This window comes from Empidonax traillii, unplaced genomic scaffold (genome assembly GCF_003031625.1).
Source record: "Empidonax traillii isolate 1590-97213 ecotype Southwest subspecies unplaced genomic scaffold, ASM303162v1 scaffold534:size827195, whole genome shotgun sequence".
Classification (NCBI taxonomy): domain Eukaryota; kingdom Metazoa; phylum Chordata; class Aves; order Passeriformes; family Tyrannidae; genus Empidonax; species Empidonax traillii.
Window position 1 is genome coordinate 351,301 of NW_020955727.1, and position 17,572 is coordinate 368,872.

At 64.3% G+C, this 17,572-nt stretch overlaps 2 protein-coding genes across 7 annotated transcripts in view; one reads left to right on the plus strand and one right to left on the minus strand.

The window, feature by feature from the left end:
* Window positions 1-2,598, plus strand: part of TRAF7 (TNF receptor associated factor 7) — a 30,030-nt gene extending 27,432 nt beyond the window's left edge. For all 5 annotated transcript variants that reach the window (XM_027897289.1, XM_027897291.1, XM_027897292.1 and 2 more), the window contains 4 exons: window positions 567-686; window positions 893-1,024; window positions 1,197-1,316; window positions 1,843-2,598. In XM_027897289.1, the coding sequence (XP_027753090.1) occupies window positions 567-686; window positions 893-1,024; window positions 1,197-1,316; window positions 1,843-1,857 (387 nt within the window). In that variant the 3' untranslated portion in view covers window positions 1,858-2,598. The remainder of the gene's footprint in view (window positions 1-566; window positions 687-892; window positions 1,025-1,196; window positions 1,317-1,842) is intronic.
* Window positions 2,599-4,483: 1,885 nt separating this feature from the next.
* CASKIN1 (CASK interacting protein 1) overlaps window positions 4,484-17,572 on the minus strand; it is a 28,201-nt gene continuing 15,112 nt past the window's right edge. The window contains exons 3-21 of one of the 2 annotated variants that reach the window (XM_027897287.1): window positions 16,839-16,936; window positions 16,589-16,734; window positions 16,407-16,502; window positions 16,016-16,146; window positions 15,833-15,941; window positions 15,440-15,548; window positions 15,233-15,327; window positions 15,041-15,158; window positions 13,485-13,700; window positions 11,642-11,749; window positions 11,379-11,497; window positions 10,420-10,507; window positions 8,933-9,030; window positions 8,713-8,823; window positions 8,540-8,641; window positions 7,938-8,076; window positions 5,759-7,867; window positions 5,262-5,655; window positions 4,484-4,805 (exon numbers count right to left, since the gene is read on the minus strand). In XM_027897287.1, coding sequence (XP_027753088.1) covers window positions 4,709-4,805; window positions 5,262-5,655; window positions 5,759-7,867; window positions 7,938-8,076; window positions 8,540-8,641; window positions 8,713-8,823; window positions 8,933-9,030; window positions 10,420-10,507; window positions 11,379-11,497; window positions 11,642-11,749; window positions 13,485-13,700; window positions 15,041-15,158; window positions 15,233-15,327; window positions 15,440-15,548; window positions 15,833-15,941; window positions 16,016-16,146; window positions 16,407-16,502; window positions 16,589-16,734; window positions 16,839-16,936 — 4,483 coding nt within the window. In that variant the 3' untranslated portion in view covers window positions 4,484-4,708. The remainder of the gene's footprint in view (window positions 4,806-5,261; window positions 5,656-5,758; window positions 7,868-7,937; window positions 8,077-8,539; window positions 8,642-8,712; window positions 8,824-8,932; window positions 9,031-10,419; window positions 10,508-11,378; window positions 11,498-11,641; window positions 11,750-13,484; window positions 13,701-15,040; window positions 15,159-15,232; window positions 15,328-15,439; window positions 15,549-15,832; window positions 15,942-16,015; window positions 16,147-16,406; window positions 16,503-16,588; window positions 16,735-16,838; window positions 16,937-17,572) is intronic. The other variant, XM_027897288.1, reaches the window with a different exon arrangement.

The following is a 17,572-nucleotide window of genomic DNA, read 5'->3' on the forward strand; positions in this document are numbered from 1 at the left end:
AGGCTCACTGGGACGAACTGGGCCCTCAGCCCTGGCGCCTCTGTGGCTGCCGCAGCCTTATCTGTGCTCCCACTCCTGCTGATAACAGGGCAAGGTCACTGTCTGGCTGCAGAGTTACCACAAATCTGTGAGGGTTCCCAGTGCCCTCCCCACTCTGTGCTGGCTGAGGGTTTGATGAATACTTCACCTCTCAGCATCTAGGGGACACAGAACTGGAAGTTGCCCTCCTCCATGCTCATAAATCCCTGGTAATTTGTCTGCACCAGGTTTTAGTGCTATCAAGGAGAGGGTTGTGTGTGCACATGTGTGTGTAGTCACACACACAGGGGCAGCAGCGTTTTCAGCCTGGATGTTCAAAGCTGGGCAGCCAATTAAGACAGCAGGGCTTTGCTCATCATCAGTTCTGAACATTCCCAGCTGGATAGATTTGTCCTTGAAGGTGTGATCTGGGCACACACGGAGCCAGGCTGACTCAGTGCGTGGCAGCACGGCTGCGAGAGATCTCAACCCTGGAGAGGGGTCCCTGCACGGGTCTCATCCTGCCTCTGCTCCGGTGTCTCCTTCAGATCTGGGACATCCGCAACCTGGAGTGTGTGCACGTGCTGCAGACGTCCGGGGGCAGCGTGTACTCCATCGCCGTCACCAACCACCACATCGTGTGCGGCACCTACGAGAACCTCATCCACGTAAGGATGGACTGGGATGCGTTCCTGGCAGGGGGGCTGGGGCAGAGGGGCTTGGAGATGGGCACCTGGCCCTGCCTGTCCCCTCTGGCACACCTGGAGCGTGGGGGCACAGCACCCACCCTGGAGGTGGAGGTGGAAACACCTCTCGGAGGAGAGGGCGGTGGCCTCGTCCCGGCACAGCCTCGAGCCCGACTCTTCCCCCGCAGGTCTGGGATATAGAGACAAAGGAGCAGGTCCGCACGCTGACGGGGCACGTGGGGACAGTCTACGCCCTCGCTGTCATCTCCACACCGGATCAAACCAAAGTCTTCAGCGCCTCGTACGACCGGTCACTCAGGGTACGTGTGCGGGGCCGGGCAGCTTCCCCTGGCAATCTGTGACGGCACAGACGGGGATCCCCATCCCTCGGTGTGGCACCTCCCTCAGAGCCTGTGACATGAGATCCCCCTTCCCTGCCGGTGCTGCCGGGCTGTGGCGCTGGCTGGGCTGACGCCCGCCGTGTTCCCTCAGGTGTGGAGCATGGACAACATGATCTGCACCCAGACGCTGCTGCGGCACCAGGGCAGCGTCACCGCCCTCGCCGTGTCCCGCGGCCGCCTCTTCTCCGGCGCTGTGGACAGCACTGTAAAGGTGGGTCACCCCAGCCTGCTCCAGGGTGGTGTGTGCTCTTCCACTGCTGGAATTGGGGCATTAAATGAGCCAGGAATTGTCTTCAAACAGACTGACGGGAGGTTGTAGCAAGGCGGGGGTCAGCCTTTTCTCCCAGGCAGCAAGTGACAGGACAAGAAGCTGTGCTAGAGGAGGTTCAAGTTGGGACATCAGGAAGAATTTCTTTGCTGAAAGGGTTGTAGAACACTGGAATGGGCTGTCCAGGGAGGGGTCCAAGAAATGACTGGACATGGCACTCAGTGCCCTGGTCTGGGTAACAAGGTGGGGATCGGGCACAGGGTGGACTCCATGGTCTCAGAGGTCTTTTCCAACCTAAGTGGTTGTGGGGTTCTGTGACACAAGGGGGTGGTTCTCAGCGGGTGGGAGGCTTCACTCCTGGCAGGGTGTTGTGGATGCTGGCAGCCCAAAGGGAGGTGCTGTGGGAGGATGAAGAGAAGCCCCCAGAGCTGCTCCGGAGTCACTGCCGTGGGTTCCCTTGTCTCCGCAGGTCTGGACGTGCTAATGAGAGCGTCACACTAGTCCTGCACACTGAAAGACCAAAAATTCTCCCCTCCATCGGCCTGTGGGTGACCACATCCTCCGAAATGACTGCTGCAGCTCCTCCTGCACCAACCACTGCCTGCTGCTGCCCCTGGGCCGGCCCCCCCCGCAGGGATCCTGGCTGGCGGCTCTCCCGACGGGTCTGCCCTATGGATGCTCCAGACATTCCCCCAGACCTGCCCTCGATGATTGGAAAAGGAGGGGAAGCAATTCCAGTGCCAGTGCCCTCCTCTGCCTGCGCCCTCCCCAGCTGGGGACACCCCCTGGGGCCGGGGCTGGGGTGACTCTGGGCCCCGGGCCGGGCGAGCGCAGCCCTTGGCCAGTGACGGGACTGGACGGGTCAGCGTGCCCCGGTGGTGACACTGGGAGGCTGCTCCCCTGGCCATGGTAGGACTGAGCATTAGGGCCTGCCCTGGGTGGGCACCCGACCCCTTTCTGTCTCTAGTATTTAATTTTACTGCCAAGGCGCCGGGCCGATCCATCCAGGAAGAGGTGTTTCCTTGAGTAGCCAGGTACGATTTTTATGCCACAGCTAGTTCTCAAATCAAGTTCCACAAGCCCATCGTTCACCACCCTGTAATAATGGTCTCCACATTAAAGACAAAAAGCCTCCGTTGCATTTTTACTCACATTTTCTACTGTTTTTAAGATTGTAATATAGATTTGATTATTTCTTCATTGACAATAAAAGCAGAAAGAGTTGTTCCTGCCCAGCGTGAGTTATTGCAGGGAGCCAGCGACCAGCACTGGCCCTGTGGGGTGAAAATTGGGATGCAGGGACCAGGCCCCTGACAGCAGCTCCCAGACAGCCAGGACCCAGCACCCCACAGAGGCACCCAAGGGTGCCCTCGGACCGTGCAGCACAAACCCCCCGCACGACACCGAACACCCGGCATGACACAACCACGCCACGAGGACTCGGGATGCTCTGGGGACACAAACAGTGGTGGCAGCCCGGCAGGGGTTTTATTTTTTTTATTTTTCTTTAAATACTGGTTGCCAGACTTGGTATAGGAGCAAACGTCTTCACAGCACCACGAGCCATCTACTATTCAGAATAGGAAGAATAAGGACGAGTAGAGGTGAAATCTAAGCACAGAAGAGCAGGGAGCAGCACCAAGATGCAGAGCTGGACAGATGGGATACAATACAGAGTCCATAACTTAATAATAAAAAATATATATATGTATATATCCATCATGTAGAACTTTATGGATTTTTTTTTTTTTTTTTAGATACATATTTGTTTTTCTTTTCAACAGATATTTTCAGGCGGGTGATTTTATTTATTTTTTTTTTAATTATTTTTAGAGTCTTTTTTTTGTTTGTTTTTGATTTTTTGTTGTTTTTTTTTTTAAAAGAAATTTCAAAGTTGTGCCAAACACATCTGGATCAGCGACCACAACGGGAGAGACAGGGAGAGAGGAAAGGGGGGAGAGGGAAGAGGGAAGAGGGGAGAGACCACTCTACGTCTCAAGAAAAGAAAGGAACAGCAACACTTTTGTTTGGAAACCACAAGCAAAAAATGCATTCATCAGGACTCAAGCGACTGAACCAGACTCCAACTCCAGTTTATACAGGAATATACAGCAGTGCATCCCGGAGGATGCACACGAGCACACGCACCCCGCGTGCACACCCACGCACACCACACACACCCCAAACAAATACCGACGGCAAAAACAACCAGGAGAAACGGAACCAAACCCTGAAGACACTCCAAAAAAAGAAATGAAACACCTCCAGTGTAAGAATTAACAAAAACCTCCATAAAACAAGGCACATCCTTTGAGTTCGTAATGGTGGAAAAAGAAAGACGCGACACTGAATCCCAACGGAAAACCCGACCAGAACCGCTCGCACGTACCTTCCACCCAGAGAAAAGGTAAATATTGTGCTACTCGTAGAATGAGTTTGCCACAAGACACACAGCTTAGTATAATCTAATAGTTTTTCTCAAGCTAAAATCCAGTTTTCTCTCGATTTCTTTTAAACTGCTTTATATATAATTGCTAATATTTTAAAATCTTTTAAATATATATTTGTTAAAGTTTATTTCTTTTTATTATTTTTTGGGGGGGTGGGGGAAATCTGCTTTATATCTTTTTTTTTTTATTATTATTATTTTTTTTTTTTCCCCTCCAATAAATTAATACTTCTTTTATAGCTTATCACCGTCCTGTCCCCGGGCGGGGAGGGGCCGGGCAGGGGCACGTCCCGCTGCCCCCGGGGAGCCGCCAGCCCGGAGCTGCCCCGGCCGCCCCCGCCAACCCCAACCAACCGAGAAAGAAAACAAAGTTCAAAAAATAAAATTAAAAACAGAGCAAAGAAACCCAAGTGCATTTTGCCCACCCGGCCCCGCCACCTGCAAACGCCATCGGTGCCACGTGGCTGGCGGAGCCGCTGCCGGGGCCGCCGGGCAGGGCTTGTGCTACATTCGGGTCGCGGTGACCCGCGGCGCCAGGGCTGGCAGGGCCCCCCCAGAGCCTCCCAGAGCCCCGGCAGCGGTTCGGTCCGGACGTGTTGCTTTGTTTCTTCTGTTGGGTTTTATTTTTGTGGGTTTTGTTGTTTGTTTTGTTTTCTGTTTGTTTTTTTTTGCTTCTGCAAAAGGGAGTCCTGCCGGAGCCGGCGCCGAGTCCGTGAGCACAATCCTGAGGTATCTTCTTCTTTGTGCAAACCCCGAGGGACGGGATGTCCGGGAGGGGACGGCTGTACAAAGGGGACAGGGGGGAGGGCGGCGGGGCCGGGGGGTCGTGGATCGTTGTGCCCTTGTGCCCACGTAAGCCCTGAGGTTCGCGGGGCCCTGGCGCCCCTCACTCCAGCATGGCATCCAGCTGGTCCGCCAGGTCGTCGAACATGCTGCCGATGTCGTCCAGGATGCTCACGGTGCTCTTTGACTCCACGGCCGAGCTGGAGAGTGACCGGGACAGGTCAGGGCCACGCACAGGACGAGGACACCACACAAGCCCCCGCCACGCCGTGCCACGGCCCTCCTGCCCCACTGCCATGCTCAGCACTGTGCCCCACTGTCACTGCCCATACAGATCCCAGTGCTGCTACACAGCGGTCTGGCTCAGTGTCCCCAGTGTCCCCTCTCCAAGACAGCCCCCAGTGCACCCACATGCCCAAGTCTCGCTGCCCACGCTGCTCCACCCAGTGTCCCTCAATGTCACCTCCCCAGTGCAGCTCCAGAGAAGGTCCCTGATGCTCCACCAGTGTCCCTCAGAATCCCTCCGGCACCATCCTACTCCCACCACAGGGCCACATCCCAATCCCTGCCCGCAGCGCTTGTGGCCTCTTGTGCTCAGTGGCACAGCACGGTCCCACACCCTCCCCATGGACCGACCACCCCCTGCGCCCTCTTACTCTGCCTGACTGTCCTCCTGCTTGATCTTCTCCTCCACGGCCTGCAGCGCAGCAGCCAGGGACGCGCTCGTCTCCTCCAGCTTCTGTTGCGCCAGCTCGGGGCCGGCGCTGTCCACAGAGGGGCTGGCGATGGTGGAGCGCGGCGGCTTCACCGGCACCTGCTGGGGCTGCGCGCCGGGCGAGAGGGGCTTGGCAGGGCTGGAGCAGAGCGAGGGCGGGGTGCTGGAGGGCTTGCTGCCCGCGGGGCCCAGCTGCCGGGCGGGCGACGGGGCCGGCGTGGAGCTGGCGCTCACCGACTGGATGGCGGCGTGGGGCTTGGGGGGCTTGGGCGCCGTGGGGGGCGGCGTGGGCTTGGGGGACACCGGGGGCGGCGTGCCATGGACCCGCTTCACCTCTGCGGAGAAAAGGGACAGGGGCAGGAGGGCGGCAGGGCCAGCTGGGACCCCCGGCCTCCACCCTGGGGAGTGCCTGTCCCAGGGATCTGGTGGGGCACCTACCTGGGCTGCCGGGGCTCGGGATGGGCACCTTTTTGGGGACGGGCACTGGCGGCCCAGGCACCTTCTGAGGTGGCTGCGTCAGCACGGGCTTTGGGGACACCGGTGGCTTGAAGGGCTTCTTGGGCTCGGCAGGTGGTGGGATGTAGTCGGGGCCGTCGGGGCGGGCGGTGGGTGGCGGGGTCGGGGGTGGCTCAGCCCCGCTCAGCTCGGAGGCCGGCCGCCGCTTCACGGTGCCGGTGCCGTTCTGGTACACGGCGAGTGTGGCCGGCTCCAGCGCCGGCTCCTTGTCCTTGGCCTTGGGCCGGCGCTTGACGGTGTCGGACTCGGTGAGGACGAAGCGGACGCCGTCCTGCTGGCTCTGCCTGGCCCGGATCCGCCGCTTGAGTGTGGCACTGGCCTCCACCTTGGCCAGCTCCCCGTGGCGGTGGGCTGGGGACAGCCCCTCGCCCGCCTCCCCTCGGGCCGGCCCCAGGGGCCTCGGCCGCTGCTTGATGGTGAGGGTGCCCTCCTCGGCGAAGGGGATGCCATCGGGGGAACCGCCGCGCTCCACCCGCAGCCGCTCGCCGGGGCTGTCGGCACCCGCCTCTGACCGCACGCTGTCGGCGCGCTCGCGGCGGGCGGCTGCCACCAGCCCGGTGACAGGGCCGCTGATGGTCCGGCGCCGGTTCACCACCTCCCCGTCCAGCCCGATGGCCTCCTTGTGCTTCACGGTGGCCAGGACGGTGGCCACACGGGCACGGTCGGGGCTGCCCGGCGGGGGCCCCGGCTGCAGGTAGTAGCCGTCGGGTGCCTTGGCCGGCCCAGGCCCACCGGCCACATGCGGTTTCTGCATGGCCAGCGCGCGGGCCCCGCCGCCGATGGAGGACATCTCCAGCATGGCCGCGATGCTGCGCACGCTGCCGGCGCTGCCCGTGTCCACGCTGCCGCCCAGGTCGCTGGCCCGCCGCTGCTCCCGCCGGCTCTCCCCCTCAGCGCTCGGGGGTCCGACGGCCGCCTCGCCCTCACCCTCCTTGGGGAAGTCCTCGGCCATGCCGGCGCTGGAGATGGCGGAGCTGGAGCGCTTGGGAGGGGGTGGGGGGGGTCCCTTCTTCTTGGGGCGGACGGCGAAGGACTGGCTGCGGTTGACGTTCTTGTCTCCGCCGGCGGCCGCCCGCACCGAGTGGCTGCGGCCCACGCGCCGCTGGACGGTGGCGTAGGGCCCCGCGTCCGGCACCAGCAGCTCGTCCCGCTCCTGCTCGCTGTCGGAGGCGGTGTAGCGGTTCAGGCTGTGCGCCCGCTTCTTCGGCCTCCCCGGCTCCTCCTCACCCTCACCCGCCGGAGGCAGGCACAGCACTGGCACAGAGACGGGCAGGACGGGCACACCTGGCGGTGCCCCCTCGCTCTCGGCGGGCTGCGGCAGGACGTAGGCGAAGCCGCGGTGGGTGGGTGACTGGGGCAGGGAGCGGGGTGACGCGGGGCGCTCGCCGGGCGGCAGCAGCTGTGGGGTGGGCTTCACCTTGGCGGTGGCGTGGGGCACAGCTGGCCCTTGTGGGGAGGGGGGCCGCGCCTTGCCGGGGGTCTGTGGCGGCGTCAGCTGCCCGGTGGAGGGCGGGAAGGGCTGCCGGGGTTTGCCGGGCACCGGTGGCACGCTGGCACGCTTCACGGGGTGGCCGTGCCGGGGCGGGCGTCCCTCCTTGGGTGGTGCAGGTGGGCCCTCACCGGCCCCCTCCGCCAGGTATTCCTGGCTCTTGGAGATGGCAGCGGCAGGAGGACCCCGCGGGCCGTCCCCCAGCAGCTCCTGGGAGCTGCTCATCAGCCTGGCACGGCCACCCAGGCCCGGTGGCGAGCGGTAACCGGGGGCTGCGGCGTTCACCGCCTTCTCAGGGGGCTCCTCGGGGCCTTCGCCCGTCATGGCCACCTGCAGCTCGCTGCTGAGCTCGCTGTCCTGGAAGGTGGTCATCTTGGGCGACTGGCACTCGGGTGGCTCCGGCGGGGGGGACTCAATGGCCAGCACCTCTGGGCACGGCCCCGACGCCTTCCTCTTCAGTGTGCCCGGCTCGTACTTGCCCAGCTCGGCACGCTGCAGCTCCGCCAGCTTCTTCACCGCCAGCATCAGCTTCTTCTGGTGGCCTGGGGGTGGCACAGGGCATCAGTGTCACCGCCAAGGCCACCGCAGCCAGCGCTGCGCGCAGGGCCTTACCCAGCTTGGTGATGCCGATCTCCTGCAGGTCCTCCCAGGTGATGTCGGTGATGAAGTCGATGTTCTCGTAGCCGTTCTCCACCAGCACCTTGTAGTACTGGGACAGGCCAATCATGGAGAGCCACAGCGCCAGGTTGGCCTGGGGTGGGGCACAGGGCATGGCTCAGCACCAGCTGGCACCAGGGTCTGGCCCCGGCAGCCCCGGCCCCCCACCACCTGTGGCACACAGGAGATCCCATCTTGTGGGGGTACCACAGCTCCAGGGCACTTCCCTTGTCCCTGCGCTGTCCCTGTGCCCCACAAGCACTCAGGGCCATGCCCAGCCCTGTTTCCATGGGAATCCCCTTGCTGTGTCCAGCCCCATTCCCATGGGAAGCCCCTCACTGTGCCCAGACGATGGGGCAGGAGGGGTGTCAGGAGACACAGTGTCACCTCCACCTGGTGACAAGCTGACAGTCCCTGCAAAGCTCTGGGGAGGGACATGAGCAGCTCCAGGATGTGTTCATCATCCGGCAGCAGTGAGCCAGCTCCCACCCTCGTCCCCCTGTGCCACCCCCTCCCTGGAGAGGATTAATTGTCCTGGGTGTGGCTTCAGCCCTCACCGGTTTGTACTCCGGCAGCCACTCGGGGATGCTGAGGTTGTTGATCTCGGACGCGATCTTCTTCCTGTGCCCCGGCTTGGTGACGCCGATGGCTGTGAGGTCCTGGGGCACAGAGAGGGGTCAGTGCCGCCCTGATCCAGCCCTGCCTCCCTCCCTCGGCCCCGCGGCCTCACCTCCGGCGTCATCCGGCTAATGGTGGTGATGTCGTAGCCGGCGTTGATGAAGTTGGGCGCGTAGAGCTGCAGCTGGAACTTGCAGAGCCACTGGTACACGGCCTCCGAGCTCTGGGGTGAGAGGGACAGATGGATCGAGGCAGCTCCGGGAACAGGGACCCACCGCCCCTGCCGGTGTCCCCACCACGTGCTCCCCACGGCACCCGTGCTTCCCACTCACCTTCCCCTCTGATGGTGGCTCCATTTTCTTCAGCTGGGGCTCGGCAGGGGGCTGGGGGGCGTACGGGGAGCTGGCCACGCTCTGCGACCGCGACGAACCTGCCGGAGGGGCAGCGGTCAGTGGGGGCCACCCACCCCCGGGCTCCGGCCAAGCAGAGAGGGGAGCCGAGCTCCTGCCCCATGTGGGATGCCATGGCCACAGCCCCCAGCTTGGCAGGGCCAGGGCAGGCGCAGGAGAGCGACACCTGCCCCAGCACAGCAGCCCAGAGCACCCTGGGGAGCCCTGGACAGGGGGTCTGCTCCTCTGGGATGGGTGGGTGAGCCATCATGGTGGGTGAGCTGCTGTGCCCTCCATCCCACCCTCCATCCTGGACCTCTCCATCACAGCAGATGTTCCTGGCTGCCCCTCTCCCCCAGGCAGCGGCCAGAGGGGTCCCACTGCCCAAAACACTCTGGCCCCGCTCCTCCAGCCACGTCACCAACCAGGCAGGCTGGCACGAGCTACTCACCACTCGGGACACCCACACAGGCACCCCACAGTACCACCCTCCAGCTGGGGGTGATGGGGGCTGCCCTGAAATTTCTGCCTCGTATTTCTGACCAAGATGAGAAAGAGCAGACCCTTCCCCCCACCAGTAATTACATCCTGCGTGTGTGTGTGTATGTGTGTGCGTGTGCGTGTGTGTGTGTGTGTGTGTGTGTATGTGTGTGTGTGTGTGTGTGAGTGTGAGCATCCCCCTGCTCTGTGTGGGTGTGTGTGCATCTCCCTGCTCCATCTTATGTGTGTGTGAGTGTGTGTGCACACATCCTCCTTGTGTGTGCATCCTTCGGGCATCTGCATCCCACTTGCGTGGGCATCCTCCTCCCCTGTGCCTCCCTCTGCCATGTGCATCTCCCTCACGTCTGCATCCCACTTGTGTCTGCATCGATCCGGCATGTTTTCCCCCCTCCCTGGCAACGTCTGCACCCCCCTCCCCGCGTGTGCAGCCCCCTCCATGTGTGCACCCCCTCTTCGTGTGCGCATCCCCCTCCCCGGGTCCCTCTCCTCGCTGCCTGTCCCTCTCCACAGCCCAGGCATCCCCACGCGCCCACCCCCACGTGTGCATCCCTCAGGCATGTGCCACCCCCGTGGCGTGGGCACCCCCGCAGCGTGGCCATGCTCCCCGCAGCCCCCCCGGACGGCGATGGCGGGGGGGACACCCCGGCTCGGGCTCCGGTGGGGCTGGCGGGGGGCCAGGGAAGGGAAGGGGCCGGGGAGCAGCGGTGCCCCCCCTGCCCGCCCACGCCGCCCCCCGCCCCCCACGGGCCCCCACTAACCGAGGCAGGAGAAGGCCTGGCAGCAGCCGAAAGGCGAGAGAGTCATTTTTTACCCACACGTTTTTCTTCTGGCGATGGGTGCCGTGGCAATAAAAAAAAAGACAAATCCCTGGATCCACGGCACGGCCAGGGCTCCTCCTGCTCCGGCAGCCGGGCGGCCGCAGCACGCACCTGCGGGGATGTCCTGCGCCTTGGCCGGCCCATCGCCCACGGCAGACTCTTGCGCAGAAGCCTTCTGGGAAAGGACCGTTGCCAGCAGCTGAAAAACACCCCGGGAAGGGGGGAGAGCAAGGCAGGAGTGAGGCGGCGGCGGGGCCCGGGGGGCGCGGGGGGCGAGTGCTGCGGGTGCCGCCAGCCCGGGCAAGGGTGGGCAAGGGAGGGTTGCAGCAGATTTGGGCTGCGGCGGGGGGAGATGGAGCCGCGGGAGCAGCAGATGGTGCTTTGCCGGCGGCAGGAGCCCACGGCACCGCGGCGCCACGGCACCCCAAATCCAGCCTGGCACACGCCCAGCCCAGGCTGCTGGTGCAGGCTGCGGGGTCCTCCGTGCCCACAAAACAGAGCCCCCCTGGCTGGCAGCGCGATGCGGCCCGTGGGCATGGCGGGATGCCAGGGCAGGCGGGCTGTGCCACAGCCCGGGCACGGGGCAGCCCGGGGGCAGAGCGCTCAGCGCAGGGAGGGGGCTGCGGGCCATCAGCTGTGTGCCATCAGCTGTGTGCCATCAGCTGTGTGCCATCAGCTGTGTGCCGCTGGCAGCAGCGCTGTGCCGTGCCGTGCCGGGGCAGGGCGGGTGCCGGGGCAGGGCGCGATGCCGGTGGCAGCAGTGGGTGCAGCGCAGTGCGCAGTGCGGAGGCCCCTGCGAGTGGCAGCAGAGACACGGCAGCTCCGGGTGGACCTGTGGAATGTCGTGCGGGGGGCTGAGCCCAGGCCCGAGCAGCAACCAGGGGCCAGGTGGAGGGAACACGCTGGTGGCCACCGCCGGTGACAGCGTGGCTGGTGGCACGCTGGGCACCGATGGGACCGCACAACACCCGCTCAAGCATCAATACCAGCTGAGGTCACGGGTAGCAACCTGCCAGGACCGGAGCAGTGTGCCACGGCAGCTGGCACGGCCCCCTCAGGGCTTGCCTTACCTTGACGCCTTCGGAGCCGGCGTGCAGGGCGTGCGCCCCGCTGCCCGCGCTCTGCCCGCTCCCCGAGCTGCGGGCAGAGGCCACGCTGCCCGTGCTGCCCAGGCTGCTGCGGTCACCACCTGCAGAGAGAGGACAGGCCGTCAGGGCACCGAGCCCCACGGTCAGGGGATGCAGTGGTGTGGCCATGCCCTGCCAGAGCCCCCTCCCACGTCCTGGCACGTGCTCCCCGGGGACAGGGAGGGTCCCGGCCGCGCTCGCCGTACCTGCAAAGGGTTTCCGCAGCACCCAGATCTCCTCGGCGGGGGCTGGCGCGGCCGGTCCGCCCTGCGACGGCGACAGGTGGGACGGGCTCATGTCGGCCCCGCGAGACCCTTGGTGGCAGAGCAGAGAGAGCGGCGTCAGGCGCGTGGCTCAGCACTCAGCTCACGCTGGGGTGGGCACAGGGCGAGAGACCCACGGCCCCGGGGCCTGGTGCTGCTGCACGCAGGGAGAACCCCACAGGCAGGGTGTGGGGACCCCGGCTGCAGCTGTGCCCAAGGGCACCAGAGCTGTCCCCTGGCTGCTCCCCTCACAGGGTGGCAGTGACCAGCCCTGAGATGCCATCCTGCAGGGCATCCCCTCCCTGCTGTCAGCCAGGGACAGACCTGTGGTGGGGTGTCCCAGTGACCCAGCTGAACCTGGGCAAGGGATGATGGCAGTGTTGTTCCTGCCCAGAGCAGGATGGGAGCATGACCTGGTGCGGGGAGCAAAGGAAGCTGAGCAAACTCAAGCAGTGAAACCCCAGGAACACATGGGGGACACAGCAGTGGGTAAGAGGATCTGATCCTCCTGGCAAGGCACAGCTTGAGGGTTACCCCAGGCATGGCTCCTCACCCTCTGTGATGCCCACCTCTGCCAGGTCCCGCTTGCACCAGGGACACCCATCTCTGAGCCCAGGGGTTAAAACACCATCAGATGAGATGGACAACAGCCCTATGAAGCCAGTGCTGCTGCAGCCCCACCACAGCTCAGCCAACCCCCTGCCAGCCACAGGGCACTGCCACCCTGCCAGCCGTGGGACAGTCACCCCACTGCCACCCAGGCCGGTTCTGTTCACGGAGCCGCTCACCCCCTCAGCGCCGAGCGTAGCAGGGGACGGGTGATACAGGGTGATAAAGTCACTGAAGGAGCAACAGGGGGAACAAACATCCACAACAAATTGGGCTGGGACATCCCTGAGCTGCACATGCCACGGTCACACCGAGAGGAGCCTGGGCCGGCGTGCGGCTCCGTGTGACCCCACAGGGAGAGAAAGCCCCGGGGAGAAGATGTGCTGCCCTGTCCCCACTGCCAGCACGGTCACTCAGTGCTCCCCAACGTGACCTCCTGTGCTGCTGCCACCAGGGAACATGCAGAGACCCTGGCCCCAGAGCAGCTCTGGGTGCATGGCCTGGGCTGCACCCCTGAGACCCCCCTGCTCCCAACATGTAGATCCACGGCATCTGTCACCTGCCTGTGCCACAGGGATGGGCCCCAGGCTTTTGCTGGGCTTTGCCAGTGCTGAGCCAGCCCCAAGAGCATCCCCCGGGAAAGCCCCCCAGTGCCACAGCCCCTTCCCACTCCAAGTGCGCAGTCCCAGCCCAGTCAGAGCTGGGCATCGAACACCCTGCAGGCAGGCTGAGGCGGGCAGAGGGTGCCTGTGGCTCCAGTCGGGGCACTGTGCTGCCAGCCCTGCCCCTGGCACAGAGCTGGGAGGGTGGTTTGGGGTCCCCACGCACCCCGGCAGGAGCGCAGGGCCACGGGCAGAGCACAGGGACGCCGGGGCGGGGAGGGTGGGATGTGCCGGCGGCGGAGCCGTGGGACACACGGCGTGAGAGCGGCGCGGGTGCGAGGGCAGGGGGACGATGGCACGCGCGTGCCATGTGTGTGCACCCGCTGCACCCGCTGCACACATGCACACGCATGCACACGCTGCACACATGCACACACGTGCACGCGCCTGTGCACACCCGCGGGCAAACCCCCCGGCCGGGAGGGAGAGGCCGAGCAGAGAGAAAAGACTCGACACACGCTTGAAAGAAAAAGAAAGAAAAATCCATGGAGAGCACGAAGCGAGCGGTGAACTACCTTGTCCATAATGCGGCTCGTCGGCACTGCTAGGGGAGAGCCTGTGATAGCCAAAGGAACTGAAAAGAGTCTGATGGGAATGTGGTGGTGGAGGTGGAGGTGGAGGCAGGGAATGGAACGGATGGGACGAGGCGTCACCGTTTAGCACAGCAGCCCCGTAAGCCGGGAGCGGGATCTTTTGGAAGTGTTGGGGGATTGTTACAGTCTCCCATGAACCTGATAATAAAACATAACAAGAGACAAAATGAAAAGAATCAAAATAATAGAGACACGCTCAGTGCCGCCGCAAAGGAAAAAAAAAAAAAAAAAGGAAAGAAAAGAAAAAAGAAAAGAAAAGGAAGGGGGGGGAAAAAGCAGCAAATCAAAAAAGCAACCAAAGGGACGTGGAGAAGCCTGAACCAAGACCCAACCGATGCAGAGCCGAGGAGCAGCAGCGGGAGCTCAGCACACGCCCAGCCTGGTGCAGGGTATGGACACATCCCGTGGATCCGGCACGGACACCGGGACAGCCCCACGCAGGAGGCAGCGTGGGGGCTCGTGGGGGTCCTGTTCCCCGTGGAGGCTGCAGCTGCCAGCCCTGCAGCCGAGGGGGTGGCTATGGAACCCCACAGCCTGGCTAACACTGCTGCAGGGCCAGCCACAGCCCAGGAGCCACAGACTGCAGCCCAGATCGCATTCCAGGAGCCACGGACCGCGTGCCATGGCACCTGCACGTGACCCACAGCAGGAGGGTGGCTCTGCCCCTGCCTGTCCAGCACGTGGCACCTCCGCAGCCAGTGTGGAGTGCCTGGCAGCCAGTGGGTGCTCATGCCACCATTCCCTTGAGATCTTGTTCAAGTGCCACCATTCCCTGCCTGTGTCCCCACGATGTGGCTGCCCCAAGGTCCTCACACCCGAGAGGGGATGAGATGGTTGATGTGGGGCCTTTCAACGCCACTGTGATGCTCCTGGCGATGGGCACAGCCATGGGCCATCCCAAGGGGGCCATGCACTCCACCAAGAGCCTAAAGGGATAGGGACGGAATGGGGACAGGAACAGGCAGCACTGCGCAGGGGAGCAGGGTCTGACCCCTGAGATGGCCACTGGTTGGGGAGAAGGTATCCATGGACCAGCATTAGGTCCCTGGCACTGATGCCCAGCCCCCTGTGCAGACCCTGAGCACCAGGTTCTGTGACCCCACCGATGCACTGGTCCCCCGAAACCACAGTGATGCCCCGGGGTCTCCTCATGCACCAACTTCCCCGCTCCACATGTACCTCCCCCAGCCTGAGGGCAGCCTGGGGCTGCCCCATGAACACCCTGGGGCTGCCAGCACCAGCTCCCATACGCACCAGGTGGGCACTGGCCCCACCTGCACAACGGGGACATCGACTCTGCACGCTCAAAGGCACCGTCCCCACGCACACGGGAGGGACACCGACCCCACATGCACGACGGGGCATCGCCCCCATTTGTTGGCACCGCCCCCGTCCCCACCAGACCAAAGCGGGGCTCCCCGGGGCTGGGGGTGTGGGCACAGCCCTGCGGGGGCAGGCGAGGAGGGGGGATTATTTGCCTGTTCGTTTGCTTATGGCCTCGACGAGGCTGGAGGGGAAGTATCCCACGCGGTCGTTGCCGGTGCGGTTGTCGTGGATGCAGCCCTTCCAGCGCCCGTCCGCGTGCTGCTCCAGCACCTGCGGGCAGGGGCAGGGGCAGGGTCAGGGGCCGGCCAGCACCGGGGTGTGCCAGCCGCCCCCGCTGCACTCACGGTGATGACGTCCCCGGCTTTCACGTTGAGGCTGGTCAGGTCGTAGTTGTTGCAGTAGTCCTTGACGGCCCGGACCTGCAGGGCGGCGGAGGCGTCTGCGGGACAGAGCGGGAGCGTCACCCCCTGCCCACCCCACGGGGCTTGGCACCCCCGGCCCAGCGCCCCCCCAACACCAGCACGGCCTCCATGTGCCCCCCAACCCCCTACCCCGCAGCATCTGCTTGATCTCCTTGCTGGCCTGGCTGGTGGTGAACTGGTTGACGATGTCCAGAGCTGTCTGGTTGTAGGTGTTCCTGACGTGGGCGTTGATCCCGCTCTGCAACGGCACCGAGACGGATTGGGAGGAGGCTGCCCCCTGTCCTGCCACCCCTGGGACCCCGTAGGCCACCAGGAGACCAGCAGCTGGAGGGCACAGCTCATTGCCTTGGTGTCCCCCCCACCCCAGGACCTTCACTGCCTCAGTGTATCCCCTCTGGGACCATCATCCTCACTCCCTGGTGGAGTTGGACAAGCTGCTCTGAGCCCCCAGCTGCAGGGTCACCTTCTTCCCGCAGTCCCTGGCTGAGTAGGGGGTGTCTAGGGGTGCTGGGGGTCCCTTACATCCAGCAGCAGCCGCACCACGTCCGTCTTGCCGCAGAGAGCCGCCTCGTGCAGCGCTGTGCCTGCCTTGGTCTGCCGGTTGATGTCGATGCCAGCCTGCAGCAGGAGCCTGCAGGGGGGCCAGGGGGTCAGCAGGGCATGGGGAGGGCACCGGCGCTGCCCCCCCTTGCCCACAGCACCCACCGGATGATGTCGATGTGGCCGTTCTTGGCGGCGAGGTGCAGGGGGCTGGTGCCGTTGGGGTCGGTGGTGTCGCCCGGTTTGGGCTCCAGCAGCGCCGCGCACATGTTGCTGTTCAGGAGCAGTTGGACCACCTGGCTCAGCAAACACAGACGAAGCAGGGCTGCAAGGGCTGTGGGTGGCCCCCTGACCCTCCCGATGCCCCCGGCCCCGCCTCCCCTCGCGCCAGTGGGTGGACATCCCCTGCAGTGGTGGCACCGCAGGTCCCCACTGCTGGCCACCTCTGGGGCTGCCCTGTGCTTCCCCCTCGCCTGTTTAGCACCCCCAGGGACCTTGCCGTGCCCCATCCCCTTCCAGTCCTCCTCTGGGGCATCCCAGCCCTGCAAGGACTTACCCCGACCCGGCCAAACTCGCACGCCAGGTCCAAGGGCGTCTTTCCCGAGTTGTCCATGATGCAGGGGTTGGACTGGTGCTGCAGGAGCATCTCCGACTGCGGAGGAGCGAGACCCCGACTCGGTGAGGGCGGGGGCAGGGGGGTGGCACCGTCCCCCTCACACCCCCCGTGCCCTGCCGTACCACGTCGTAGTGCCCGTGCTGTGCCGCCAGGTGCAGGGGGATCTGGCCCTCATCCGACGGGATGTTCACGGAGGAACCCGCCTTCAGCACCATTTTCATGGGCTCCTTCTTGCCCTGCCAGGCCGCGTAGTGCAGGGGCCGCATGCCTGCAGGGGCAGGATGGGCACGCCGTGAGCCCCTCGGTGTGCCCACACAGAGCCCACAGAGGGGCATGGGGCAAGGGGCATGGCCAGGACACCCGGGGACTCGCCTTTGTTGTCCTTGATGTCCACAGCAGCCTGGGCCTCCAGCAGCAGCGAGATAAGCTCCGTGTTGCCGTTGAGCGCCGCATGGTGCAGGGCCGAGAACCTGGGGGCCAGGGTGGAGTCAGAGTCCCCTGTCCACAGCCCCTCCACCTGGCAGCATGGCCAAGAGCCCACACCCGGCTCCCTGAGGATGCTGAGACCCCACAGGGCTGAAGGTGGTGGGCAGGGCAGGCACGGGGGTGTCCCGTGGAGCGTGACGGTGCCAGAGAGCCCACTCCCCACTGACCCACTTCCCCCAGCCTGGCCCCGGCAGCACGGCCACGAGCACAGATGGCAGTGGTGCCCTTGTCGGGCGCTTAGCCTGGCAACGGGGCGGGGAAAGGCCCTGGCACTGTACCCTGCTCTGCTCTAGCAGCGCCCGGCCCCAAGGCTCATGCCTGGGAAGCAGGCCAGGAGCTGACCTACTTGCTGCTCTCGGCGATGGCATCCTCCACGTGGCTGTGCTGGCACCCACCACCCCACTGCTCTGGGCCCCGGCCACGCACAGCATCCCCAGCACATCCCTGGGGCCACCCCAGTGTCACCAGAGCATGGGAATGGGCTGTGGACCCCAGTGGGGCCCCCGGGGCTGCCTGCTGCCCTAGAGGTGGAGGGTGGGGTAACAATTCCTCTGCCCTCCATCCCCAGGCCCCCAGCTGAGGGGGACACATCCCCGTGAGGAACATGTTCTGGCCACCAC